The sequence below is a fragment of the Leucoraja erinacea genome, chromosome 18, assembly GCF_028641065.1.
Source record: "Leucoraja erinacea ecotype New England chromosome 18, Leri_hhj_1, whole genome shotgun sequence".
Taxonomy (NCBI): Eukaryota; Metazoa; Chordata; class Chondrichthyes; order Rajiformes; family Rajidae; genus Leucoraja; species Leucoraja erinaceus.
The window spans coordinates 25,058,491-25,072,243 of record NC_073394.1 but is presented as its reverse complement, the minus strand read 5'-3'; the positions used below and the strand labels follow the sequence as shown (position 1 = coordinate 25,072,243).

The window sequence follows — 13,753 nt, the reverse complement described above, 5'->3', positions numbered from 1 at the left end:
TCTATAACATTGCAAATAATTGGTTGTGAGTGAAATGGTTAGATGTTTCTGAGAGATGAGGTAAGCAGCAACCACATGTATGCAGACACAAGGAACTGCAGATGCTGGTTTCCAAATAAAAAGAGAAAGAGGTGGAATAGTTCAATGGGCCAGGCAGCATCTCTGGAGAACATGGATAGGTGATGTTTAGGGTTGGGACCCTTCTTCAAACATGTATGTGTTTTGATTATACTCCTACTGTTGTATTTAGTGCTAACTGAGATAAACAGGTTGAAAGATTTGGTACATCAGTTCAGTTTAGTTTATTATCACGTGTACCGAGGTACAGTGAAAAGTTGTTTTGTTGCGCGAGAGTGTCAGCAGTAAGACAATACATGATTACAATCAATCCATTTACAATGTATAAGGTATAACGTTTAGCCTGACATGTGGCCTGACTTCAAATTTGATCTGATTTGACCCCCACTTTAAAAAAAACCTAAAAATAAATGAAAACAATAATATATTCATGATTATATATTAAAAACTATGCTGAGACGTGGATTATAATCTGAATCGGGTTCAGCTCTTGAATGAAATTGTATTTATTTTAATAGCTAGAGATTTGGAATGTGAGCCAGGCATGCAGTGAGAATAGGAACTCAGGAACAAGGAGAAGCCTGTAACAATGAAGGTTCACAATAACGAATCTGAAAAACCTGGACCACTTTCCGCACCTCAGGAGCCACCTCATGGCAATGATGAAATTCACCACTGCATGCAGTGTACCAGCACAGCCTTTGGTTACAATGAGGTAAAGGATATTTGAGGTAATGGATATTTGAAAATCAAAGTGTTAGATCAGGCACCAAACTCGTGGTCTACCACCTAGCTTGGAAATATAAAGTCTTACCTTCATTGTGACAAAATCCAATAACTCACAACTGGAAGAACCATTGAAGTGCAAGGACTGCATTTGTCAAGGGCTCGGGTGTTCAATAAATACTGATCTTATCAGCAACAACCACATTTCATGACTGCGAAGAGTATAAAATACCTGAATAGAACAAAAAAAAGAAATACTTGGCAGATTTGGCAGCATTTTGGAAACCAAACCAGAGTTACAGTGCCCTCCATAATGTTCGGGACAAAGATCCATCATTTATTTATTTGCTTCTGTACTCCACAATTTGAGATTTGTTATAGAACAAAAATCACATGTGGTTAAAGTGCACATTGTCAGATTTTATTAAAGGGTATTTTTGTACATTTTGGATTCACCACGTAGAAATTACAGTTGTGTTTATACAAAGTTCCCCCATTTTAGGGCACCAGAATGTTTGGGACACCTGGCTTCACAGGTGTTTGTAATTACTCAGGTATGTTTAATTGCCTCCTTAATGCAGGTATAAGAGAGATCTCAGCACCTTGTCTTTCCTCCAGTCTTTCCATCACATTTGGAAACTTTTATTGCTGTTTATCAACATGAGGACCAAAGTTGTGCCAATGAAAATCAAGGAAGCCATTATGAGAAACAAGAATAAAACTGTTAAAGACATCAGCCAAACCTTAGGCTTACCAAAATCAACTGTTTGGACCATCATTAAGAAGAAAGAGAGCACTGGTGATCGCAAAGGGACTGGCAGGCCAAAGAAGACCTCCACAGCTGATGACAGAAGAATTCTCTCTATAATAAAGAAAAATCCCCAAACACCTGTCCGGCAGATCAGAAACACTGTTCAGGAGTCAGGTGTGGATTTGTCAATGACCGCTGTCCGCGGAAGACTTAATGAACAGAAATACAGAGGCAAGATGCAAACCACTGGTTAGCCGCAAAAATAGGATGGCCAGATTACAGTTTGCCAAGAAGTACTCAAAAAAGCAACCACAGTTCTGGAAAAGGGTCTTGTGGACAGATGAGTCGAAGATTAACGTATCAGAGTGATAGCAAGAGCAAAGTATGGAGGAGAGAAGGAACTGCCCAAGATCCAAAGCATACCACCTCATCTGTGAAACACGGTGGTGGGGGTGTTATGACCTGGGAATGTTTGGCTGCTGAGATACTGGCTCACTTATCTTCATTGATGATACAGCTGCTGATGGTAGTAGCATAATAAATTGTGAAGCGTATAGACACATCTATCTGCTCAAGTTCAAACAAATGTCTCAAAACTCATTGACAGTAAAGACATACTGCTAAAGCAATAAAGGAGTTTTGCAAAGCTAAACAATGGTCAATTCTTGAGTGGCTAAGCCAATCACCTGATCTGAACCCAGTTGAGCATGCCTTTTATATGCTGATGAGAAAACTGAAGAGGACTAGCCCCTAAAACAAGCATAGGCTAAAGATGGCTGCAATACAGGCCAGGCAGAGCATTACCAAAGAAGGCACTCGGCAACTGGCGATGTCCATGAATCGCAGGCTTCAAGCAGTCATTGCATGCAAAGGATTTGCAACAAAATACTAAACATGACTACTTTCATTTACATGATATTGCGGTGTCCCAAACATTATGGTGCCCTGAAATGGGGGGGACTATGTATATACACAGCTGTAATTTCTACTTGGTGAAACCAAAATGTATAAAAATACCCTTTAATAAAATCTGACAATGTGCACTTTAACCACATGTGATTTTTTTCTATTACACATCTCAAATTGTGACATACAGAGGCAAATAAATAAATGATGGGTCTTATCCCAAACATTATGGAGGGCACAGTAATGCTTCTAGCTGTTATCTTTGATTTCGAACCGATTAAAATTGCAACGGTAGAGACCAAGAAAGAGTGAATGAAACCATGGAGGTGGTGGCAACTGTGAGACTGACAAAGACATGATAATTGCATGATGTGAATGGAGAAGATAATAGGAATTGAAGAAGGCAGAGGTAAAAAAACGTAGTTGTTTAACTGAGGTCCAAAACATTGCGGTTGTGGAAATGTGAAATGAAAAGTGAATGCTGGTAATACTCAATAGATCAGGAAACATTTGTGGAGAAAAAGGTTGAATATTACAAATTGATGACATTTCATGAGAACTGGCTAGTTCTTCTATAAATTGGAAATGTTGAATTCAACTTTGAGTCCCAAGACCTCTCACATGTCTACCAGAATAATGAGATGCTGTTCATTGAGCTTTATTGAAAAATTGTAAAGGACCAAAGAGCCTTAAGTATAGAATTAAAGTTAGTGGCATCTGGAATCTCAGGGTTACCTGTGAACTGAACAGAGCTATTCTGATACACAAAGCAGATACACAATTAGGCCGTGGGCCAAGGTGCCAAAAGATAGATTTTAACTTTGTGACCCATGTCTGGTATCTACTCTTGAAAATTGGCACAGATTTAGATAAAACATCATTAATAATAAATTTTATTTATGGGCGCCTTTCAAGAGTCTCAAGGACACCTTACAAAAATTTAGCAGGTAGAGGAAAAACATGTAAGGGGAATGAAATAAATAGTAGAGACAAGGAATTCATAACTCGGCAGTACAAAAGGCTGCACACTAATTAATTAAGCGAATTAGAAAAAGTAACAATGCCCTCTTGTGATCAATAATATATAGCTGTATATTCTATGGGGAGCTGGATTCCGTTCGGGTATTCTGTGATAGCGCCAAGACTCGAATGGGAACATTGAATACGAGATTGCTGCAGAGGTCCCGGGTTTCACCGGCTCCTGAACCTGCCTAATTAATGGGTGAGGGCAGATCCTGGGCATTTTCTAGTTTCCTGAACTCCACTGACTGCCAGTGTGCAGAGTGGGGATCACAGCCATAGTGGCTGGGGCAGTGCCAGGCTGGGGGAAGGCTAAGGCATCTTCCACTGAGAGGAAAATGCCCAACCCTAACCCTAACTCGCCCCCTTCCAGAGCTGCCCACGGCTGGAGCTGGAGCCGCTTTGAGACTGGCTGCGGGCTCCGTACGTGTGGCTGCTCAGCGCATCCACCTCGGCCAGTGCTCAGCACGTCCACCTCGGCCGGCATGCCCTTCTGGATCATCAGCAGCAGCCCACCCGGCTCCACGATTACACCAAATGTCAACATGATGGCGAGCAACACTGCCCTGCACGCTGCCCGGGCCGCCTTCAGCACCCCCATAGCACCGGCTTCGTCAGTCCACACGCTCGCTGCAACACCGGCTGGCCAATAGCCCAACCAACCCCCCACTGCACGCACTGGCTGGCCATCAGCCCAACCAACCCCCCACAGCACCCACCGGCCGGCCGATAGATCGACCGACTGACTGACTCCCTCTCTTCCCCTCTGCTGTTCAGCCCGGTCTGGCCCAAGTTGCCGACCCCTGCCCTAACCCTATCCCTAAACCTCTTCCACTGAGAGGAAAATGCCTAATCCTGACCCTAACCCTCTTCCACTTAGAGGAAAATGCCTAACCCTAACCCTGACCCTGACACTAACCCTGACCCTAACCCTAATCCTAACCCCAGGTCTACATTTTTATTTATCATTTTTAATTCACAGTTCATAACATCATAACTTTACAAAGATAAATCAGTTGTAAAACAAAATTATCAGCAAGTGGTCAGCTACCTTTCCTCCTTCGAAACCTTGCTATTTTTGTGATGTTAATAGGAAGCAGCCGTGATCCTAGTGTGCTCTCTGCCTAGCTAGCATGAAACAAAGTGTGTGATTGGTCAATTGGCGTCCGACTCAGTCAAACGTGTTTTGATTGGACAATTACTACTCGGAAAATTGGAGGGTTTTATCATATTTAAAAAATATGTGCATGCTTTGTTCTTGACGAATTTCAGGTATGATTTCTATAATATTTTTACACAATATGTTATAAATACAGGTAAATACGTGATTTGGGTCACAAAATGAAATTAAAAAGCACCTCGGCCCACGGTCTAAATCTGCATTTATTTCCTCAAGTGCAGTGACTATATTGCGAGCATAGAATGCAGCATACTTAAATGGAACAAGTACAAGTACAAGTGAATCCGAAGGGAGTGAATGCTGGAAGGGAAGCAAAGATGGTATCTTATTGACAGTGGCATAAGTGTGTTAAATGTGGAGGCTGGTGGGAAGGATGATGAAGAAAAAAAGAACTATCCTTAGTATGGATGGGATGAGAGGGCAGAATATAAATAAAGGAACCGTCATAGTTCAGCGTTCTATCGATGTATTTGACGTTTTAAATTTGAATTACCTGAAATGTTGACCGTTTCTTTCTCCATAGAGGCTGTCTGATTTGCTATTTTGGGCATTTGCAGTTTTTCTTTTGCTGAACGGGTACCTGGCATGTTTCTGTGTTAATGAGCTTTATTTTACAGCTACGATTTGACACGTTGTTAAATTGGGTGGGTACAACTGTGGTAGTGCAGGGATTGTAAATCTTCCCATTATTTTTCTAGACTATGGCAGAATGTGACCAGAGCAATAAAGAACCGTGATCAAGAACAGGCCACACAGGAGAAGTTTATTCTAGAGGAAGCACAGCGCAAGGCTACCAGAGAGCGTAAAGAACAATGTCAGGATTGGGTGGCAAAACTCTTCCAGGAGGATGAAGCAACAAAGAACTGGAAGTACAAGTTCATGGAGTACGTACCACTCATCTAACATTTACTCTTATATTACTCTTATATCAATAGAGCTTTTAAAACTACCCTCCAGGACAAGTAATCCTGCCATTCAAATATTAGAAATCCATGATATTAAAATTTGTGGAAATAATTTTTACATCCCTGGATTGAACTTAATGGATCATGTTTCTGATTTTTCTTCCTTGCAGGACCTGTCCCTGGGATTCGACAAATGACATTATCCAGTTTGAGAAAGACGGAATTGTGCAGACAAGGATCCGACACAAATCGCTGACAGTGATGTCAATTGATATTAACAGCAGAAGTCAAATAGGACAGCAGGTAATTATCAGAATATTTAAAGTACTGTGCATGGACGTGGTCACCACACTATTGGAATGATTTAGTGGTAATAGAGAGAGTATAGAAGAAATTCACCAAGATGTTGCCTTTAACGGAGGGCTGTAATTATAAGGATACAGTATATTGGATAGGTTGGATTTATTCTTACTGTATCATAGGAGGCTGCAGGGTGACCTTATTGAAGTTTATAAAATCACAAGGAACGTAGATAGCACAGAGAATCTTTATCCCGAGACAACAGAGTCTAGAATTAAAACTCACATATTTAAGCTGAAAGTTAAAATACATTTTTTCGCACAGTTGGTAGTGGTTCTCTGGAATAAACTGCCAGGAGATGATAGAGGCAGGTACAATTGTGATGTTTAAAAGGCATTTGGATGGGTACTTGGGAGGAAAGGCATAGAGGAATACTGACCTATTAAAATGTTTCATAGAATCCACTTTGTGTCAATCGTAGTCTTGGGAGCTATAGGTAGAACTGGTTCATTTTACATTTCAAGATAATCTAATAGCTCCTTACTAAAGAAATGTTTGAGCACTATTCGCTCATGAAAATTGTTTTAAATCCACTTCCACCACCATAATACATTTTTGGTCTCAAATTTTGATCTGTAAAAAAAAAACTTCATTACTGATCTTATATTTTTCTCTTCATTTTCTCTGTGGTGTTGTGGCTTAATTTACCCCCAGTTACACTTCAGTTATTTCAGTGATTTACAAAACGTTTTTTTGCTGAAAATCCTCTCTGCTGAGCACACCCAACCACCCACCTACAACCTTCCCCCGCTCACATTAGTTGACACAGGTATGGCCCAAGTATTTTTCCTCGAGCAGGAGAGAAGATGGAAAATACAGTAGCACAAAAATAAATTTCAATGTCCTCAGAATTTATGTTGAAACAGATTAGTTTAGTATGAAACAAAATAAATAGAATATTTTTTAATTTAATTTTTTGGATAATCCTTCGGTAATAAGAATCCTGAGGATTAAAGTTAATCTGATCCCATCAATCTAACATCCTTTTATGGGTTGTTCATTCATAACGTACGTTCTAACATTCTCTTTCTATAAGTTCTCTTTCTACTATATTTGCACATCCTTTAATCCTTTCTTATAACACAATTTGAATAATTGAAATGTAAATGCATAAAATTATAAGACTTGGATGGAGAAAACAGAATTGTATCAGACTAATGAGTTAGGCACCCTTTCTCTCCTGCCTATTGAACAATACATGCCTAAACTGCCAACATGTGATTTCTGTTCTAGGTCCCAGTTCAGGAATACGTTGGGTGTAAAACCAGTGATCTTCCAGTACCCAGCACATCACAGAATACAGAGAGCAGTTGTTCAACACCGGAACCAGTACAAGATGACTCATCCGATGTGTCATGTAAGAGCTCTGTTTTTGCTAAATGCTCAGAATGAAATGATAATATGATGGCGTCTTTCATGGTTTCAAACTTTTAGAACGTTAATTGCTTTGACCTGGAGGATCCAACATCTGAGCCCAATTGATTATTTACATCCTTTTTGGTGGATCTCACTCGCCACCAACCTGGGCAGATGAGGATGTGTCCAGAAGGAACAACTTTCCCAAAATCAGTCTGTAGAAGGGTCTCGACCCGAAACGTCACCCATTCCTTCTTTTCAGAGATGCTGCCCTTCCCGCTGAGTTACTACAGCATTTTGTGTCTACCTTCCCAAAATATTAATGGAACTTGAGCACAGCAAGCCATAAAAATGTCTGTGGACCAAACCCCTTCTAGAACATATACAAACTTAAATTATGCTATGCAAGATGATCTCGGCAACAAATAAAATTGGTAAATTACATCTACCCCTGGTTTAGGGAGAGGAAGTATTAGCCAGGTTTCCTCACCTTAATAGTATTTGGTTGCTCGTGGAAAATGAACATATGCACTTTGTATGAGGTGGCAGCCAGCTTTAGTTGAAGCTAAAGTTAGTTAGTTTAGTTTATTTTCACATGTACTGAGGTACGGTGAAAAGCTTTATGTTGCGTGCTTTACAGTCAATTGAAAGACTGTACATGATTATAATCTAGCCATCCACAGTACACATTCAGGATAAAGGGAATAATGTACAGTGCAAAATAAAATCCAGTAAGTAGACAATAGACAATAGATGCAGGAGTAGGCCATTCGGCCCTTCGAGCCAGCACCGCCATTCAATGTGACCATGGCTAATCATCCCCAATCAGTACCCCGTTCCTGCCTTCTCCCCATATCCCCTGACTCCGCTATTTTTAAGAGCCCTATCAAGTTCTCTCTTAAAAGCATCCAGAGAACCCGTCTCCACCGCCCTCTGAGGCAGAGAATTCCACAGACTCACCACTTTCTGTGAGAAAAAGTGTTTCCTCGTCTCCGTTCTAAATGGCTTACCCCTTATTCTAAAACTGTGGCCCCTGGTTCTGGACTCCCCCAACATCGGGAACATGTTTCCTAGCGTGTCCAAACCCTTAACAATCTTATATGTTACAATGAGATCCCCTCTCGCCCTTGTAAACTCCAGAGTGTACAAGCCCAGCTGCTCCATTCTCTCAGCATATGACAGTCACGCCATCCCGGGAATTAACCTTGTAAACCTACGCTGCACTCCCTCAATAGCAAGAATGCCCTTCTTTAAATTAGGGGACCAAAACTGTACACAATACTCCAGGTGTGGTCTCACTAGGGCTCTGTACAACTGCAGAAGGACCTCTTTGCTCCTATATTTGTTTCCTCTTGTTATAGAGGCTAACATGCCACTCGCTTTCTTCACTGCCTGCTGTACCTGCATGCTTACTTTCATAGACTGATGTACAAGGACCCCCAGATCCCGTTGTACTTCCCCTTTTCCCAACTTGATGCCATTTAGATAGTAATAAAGTACGAATAAAGATAGCTGCGGGTCTTCGATGAGTTAGATGGTAGTTTAGGACTGATCTATAGTGATTGATAGGATGATTCAGTTGCCTGATGACAGCTGGGAAGAAACTGTTCCTGAATCTGGAAGTTATAATTTCATGCAGAGATTAGTGACAACCTAGACAAACTGGGTAAATAGTTGTTTAAACTATTTCTTCAGAGTTTCCCACCATTATAGGCTAAAGTTAAAGTGAGATGCTAAGTAAATCTCTGTCAAAATTCTGTTTCTTTGGAATATTGCTCAAGGCTGAATATTGGTCAAGGCTGAAAAATGGACACAAAAATAAATGTTTCTTTGGAATATTGAAAGAAACTGTCAAATACTGACCTTTCCTTATTCACTGCAAAATAAAGTCAGTAGGTAGGTACCCTGATCAGAATGATTCAAGATCTAGGCAAAAGGTAGACACAATGCTGGATTAACTCAGCGGGTCAAGCAGCATCTCTGGAGAAAAGGAATGGGTGACGTTTCGGGTCGAGACCCTTCTTCAGACTGATATCCGGGGAGTGGGCAGGACAGAGATAGAATGTAGTCAGAGACGGTAAGGCTGGTGGGAGAACTGGGAAGGGAGAGGAGATGGAGAGAGAGGGAAAGAGAACTTTGAAGAAGTTCTCCTCTTCTCTCTGACGAGTTCAGCAACATCCTCTCTCACTGCTCCCTCTGATTCCTCCTTCCCTCTGACAAATCTAATTAAATAGCCCTTGCTTACCCTCTCTCCCCATCTCCTCTCCCTTCCCAGATCTCCCACCAGTCTTACTGTCTCCGACTACATTCTATTTGTCCCACCCACTACCCTGACATAAGTCTGAAGAAGGATCTTGACCAGAAACATCACCCATTCCTTCTCTCCCGAGATGCTGCCTGAGTTACCAGCATTTTGTGTCTACCTTCGATATAAACCAGCATCTGCAGTTCTTTCGTACACAAGGTCTAGACAAATGCAGGTAGATGCTGTATTTACACTGTATAGCAGCTGACAGTCCTACATTTAGTAACAGCATTGAAATTAAAATGTCGACCTTCTAACATTGCGCGATGAGATGAATAATGCTGTTGATAGGACACAACCACCGAACGCCCAGTAGGACTTTACTTGCTGAAAATTCATTGAGCCCAAATCTATGGTGCGATGCCATAATAAATACAGGTTCTTGGAGTTCCATATTCTATGCTGAATAACTTTATCATTTAAGGTGCTATGGATCCTCTCAGTGCACCAGGGTATAGTGGCATCCAGTAACTCGTGACAACAGGTGTCGAGCTTGGTTGCAATTCTCTCTGATATTTAATAATCTACTGGCAATATTTGGTCAAGGCTGAAAAATGGACACATCGACCAAAACTTGAAAGCAGCCTGCAAAATTACCTTGAAGGAAAGTGCCTCCACAAGAGTAGAAACTGGAGAAAGGAAAGGAACCAGCAAAATGCCACAAATTAGTGTAGTGAAATTGATGGCTAAAATCAAATGTTGTTTTGTTATCTTAAAGATAATCTGTAATGTAATTTCTTACAGGGTTACTATGTCCCAGGTGCAGAAAAGGAATGAATGAACTTACAAATATTCACACAACTATTCAATCCATTCAGAGGACACAGCAAGAAATTCACAGGTAAAGCAGCAGGCAGTTACTGGCATTGTGAGTCACTTGTACAGGTGTTCAATATGCTTCCAAGTATGAGTATAGAGGTTGGGAGGTCATGTTGCAGTTGTATAAGATGTTGGTAAGACTGCATTTAGAGTATTGTGTTCATTTCTGGGCACCATGTTATGAGAAATATATTGTCAAGTTTGAAAGGGTTCAGAGAAGATTTACAAGAATGCTGCCAGGACGAGAGAGTCTGAACTATAAGGCTGTGTCTCTATTCCTTGGAGTGCAGGAGGATGAGGGGTGATCTTTTTGAGGTGTATGAGATCATGAGAGGATAGATCGGGTAGATGCACAGTCGCTTGCCCAGAGTAGCGGAATCGAGGACCAGAGGACATAGGTTCAAGGTGATGGGGAAAAGATTTAATAGGAATCTGAGGGGTAACTTTTTCACACAAAGGGTGGTGGATGTATGGAACAAGCTGCCAGAGGAGGTAGTTGAGGTTGGGACTATCCCAACATTTAAGAAATAGTTAGACAGGTACATGGATAGGACAAGTTTGGAGGGATATAGACCAAGCGCAGGCAGGTGGGACTAGTGTAGATGGGACATGTTGGCGGTGTGGGCAAGTTGGGCCGAACGGCCTGTTTCCGCACTGTATGCCTCTATGACTCTAAATTACTCAATTCTACCTGTATCCTTCCAAGACCCTTCAGTCTTGAACTTAAATTAAGGCAATATCAAGTGGATGGAAACAGAGTGAAGTGACTTGGCAAATTAGGTTTAACATATAATTGGACAAAGATGTGGCACATCATAAGCTTGGGCAGAGGGTAAACAATAGCAAAGTGACCATAAAAGAAATAAGGAAGAAAAATTAATAAAAAAGAAAGATTAAGGGATCAACGAACAGGAGGTGAGAGCAGCTCACTGACATGATTTTCAGCCACATGTTTAATGGTGGAAACAAACACAAATGGTCCTGCTCCCATTTTCAAAGCTTAAAATTTATTAAAGAATAATTTAAGGAGAGATTTTTGCTACATTAGTTTAAAAAATGTAGCTAACGTTAAAAAAATGCAATTGAATACATTACACTAAAGCAAAATAATACTTTTCAGAAAATATCTTTCCTGCCCTTTAATCTGCAATTCTCAATCTTTAATGAATGGTGACCCAACAAATGTCCCAACATAAATACTGAGAAATCTCAGAAAGCTGAAGCTTCATTGCCGAAATGAACATTCTTTTTCTGACAAAGTAACTTGGCTGAGAACATAGTTTGAAATGCAGGAGCCAGCATTGAGCCTGCTTTTTTTGATTAAATTGAAATGTTGGATCAGCAAGTGGAGACACAAGAAATCGCAGATGCTCGACTTTGGAGGAAAAACAAAGTGCTAGACTAACTCAGTGGGTTAGGCAGCATCTGTGGAAGGTAATTAATGAACAGTCGATGTTTCAGGTCAAGATGCTTCATCTGAACAGAGTAATGGGGAGGTGAGATTAAGTGGGTGGCTGGGGCAAAATCCTGCAACCGATAGGTGGATATAGGGTAAGGAGAGTTGATTGGAGGAAAGCAGGTTTGATGTTAACAAATTTGACTTGTCAATAAAAATATGAATTATATTTATTTTCAGGAATCTCGCTGCACTTAACCGGCAAGCCTGCCACAAACAGTATATCTCCTGGAAAAGGCTCCTGTACCCACACTACTGGCTGGTTATTTGTGTACTTGTATCATTCCAATTAATCATCAATTTTTTTTATGGGTGAATCGCGTTGAAATGTATTGCAGACTATAAATGGCGAAAGAAAGCAGAATTTCCACGGCATAAACCGGGCTACAGAAGTGCCCCACAGCCAACTTCCAAGGAGAGTCGCTAGGAAAAAAACGGAATATTTGAACTTCTTCCAGTTAAATCTTGTATTGGGTGGGGACATATCTATGGATACTGTACTTGCACATCCCATCTCCAAGGGCAACCAACCCCAACTAGGCCTTAATGCTAAAGCCAAATAAGACTATCCAAATGTTCTACTCCTTTCTTCCTCTTTCCAAAACAAAGCAATTTAGAATTCTTCTTCCCAACAGTATTTATAAACTGTTGATGGTAATATTTGTGGTGGTCGGTTTGTATATTGTTCTTTATATAAATTTTGACTCTTTGTCACATTAATGGATGTCTACTTCAGTCTGCCCTGCCACTAGGCAGTCACTATTTAAAATAGCAGTGTATAAGATCTGTCGCAGCCTTGTGAATCTTGCCCTAAATAGCACCGTTAATATGTTCCTGAGCAGAACCATGCAGAGTATTGTAGGTTGAAACAGAAATGCCTCCAGGATGGCAAGAACTTATAGTCATGAGGTCAGTTTGCTCCCTGTCTGCAATATAATTTCACTTCTATGACATTCTATGAATGAAATGTACAATATGTGTAAACAGATGCGGATAATAAAAAAGTTTTTTTAAAAACCATGAATAAGCGTGTGTGTTTAAACATTCCAATATCAAAAGGGATCATATTTTAAGTACATTACAACCTTGTTTTAACCGACCATAGGGGGGGGGGAGGGGGGAATGTTGTCCGTTATTGCTGATTGTCGCTATAAATGAGTAAAGGATTATCATTGTGTAAGTAGGTTTTACAGTATTTCTTACATTGCCTAGTCCTTTGCTTGACAACTCCAGCACTGATCAAAGAGTGATGATTTCCTGAAGACGATTCCAATCAACTTGTTTATAAAATGTAATTTCTAGAAATATAAACAAAGAACTGCAGATGCTGGTTAATACACCAAAGAACATGGAGTAACTCAGGAGGTCATGCAGCATATCTGAAGAACATGGATAGGTGATATTTTCAGTTGAGACCCTTCTTCAGACCCTTGGTCTGGAACTGGACCTGGAATCCTGGTGAATTTACGGCCCCAGCCTGCGGGTGACTGGGGGAGAGGTGAGGATTAGCGGAGTCATTGATTGCGGCCTGCAGGCAGCTGGAGTACAGGTAAGTGACAGCAGTTGTGGTGGCAGGGGCAACCTGGAAACGGCCAAGGAAACTGTGTTGCTCAGCGCTGGTGGCAGTAAGCCTGAAAGCAGACAGGGAGGTGGTGTGGGCAGGCGATGGTGTCGCAGCTAGCCTAGATGCGGCTGGGGAGATAGTGTGGGACGAGAGTGGCATCGGCAACCCGGCCTGATGGTGAAGGTTGTTCATTCACTATAACCAAAATCTGTTATAAAGAGGTCTGTAATAATGAGGGTTTACTGTAGATGAATCCACCATTGCTACTAAACGGGCTAATGTTTTTCTGTCATTCAACCATCCACTTGAAGAGGAATAATAGAATGA

General features: G+C 41.0%; 1 protein-coding gene across 2 annotated transcripts in view; it reads left to right on the top strand.

Annotated features, from left to right (window-relative positions):
• osbpl5 (oxysterol binding protein-like 5) overlaps window positions 1-12,879 on the top strand; it is a 113,507-nt gene extending 100,628 nt beyond the window's left edge. For both annotated transcript variants that reach the window (XM_055649658.1, XM_055649659.1), the window contains exons 18-22: window positions 5,360-5,545; window positions 5,737-5,869; window positions 7,160-7,283; window positions 10,332-10,428; window positions 12,043-12,879. In XM_055649658.1, the coding sequence (XP_055505633.1) occupies window positions 5,360-5,545; window positions 5,737-5,869; window positions 7,160-7,283; window positions 10,332-10,428; window positions 12,043-12,178 (676 nt within the window). In that variant the 3' untranslated portion in view covers window positions 12,179-12,879. The remainder of the gene's footprint in view (window positions 1-5,359; window positions 5,546-5,736; window positions 5,870-7,159; window positions 7,284-10,331; window positions 10,429-12,042) is intronic.
• Window positions 12,880-13,753: the final 874 nt, after the last annotated feature.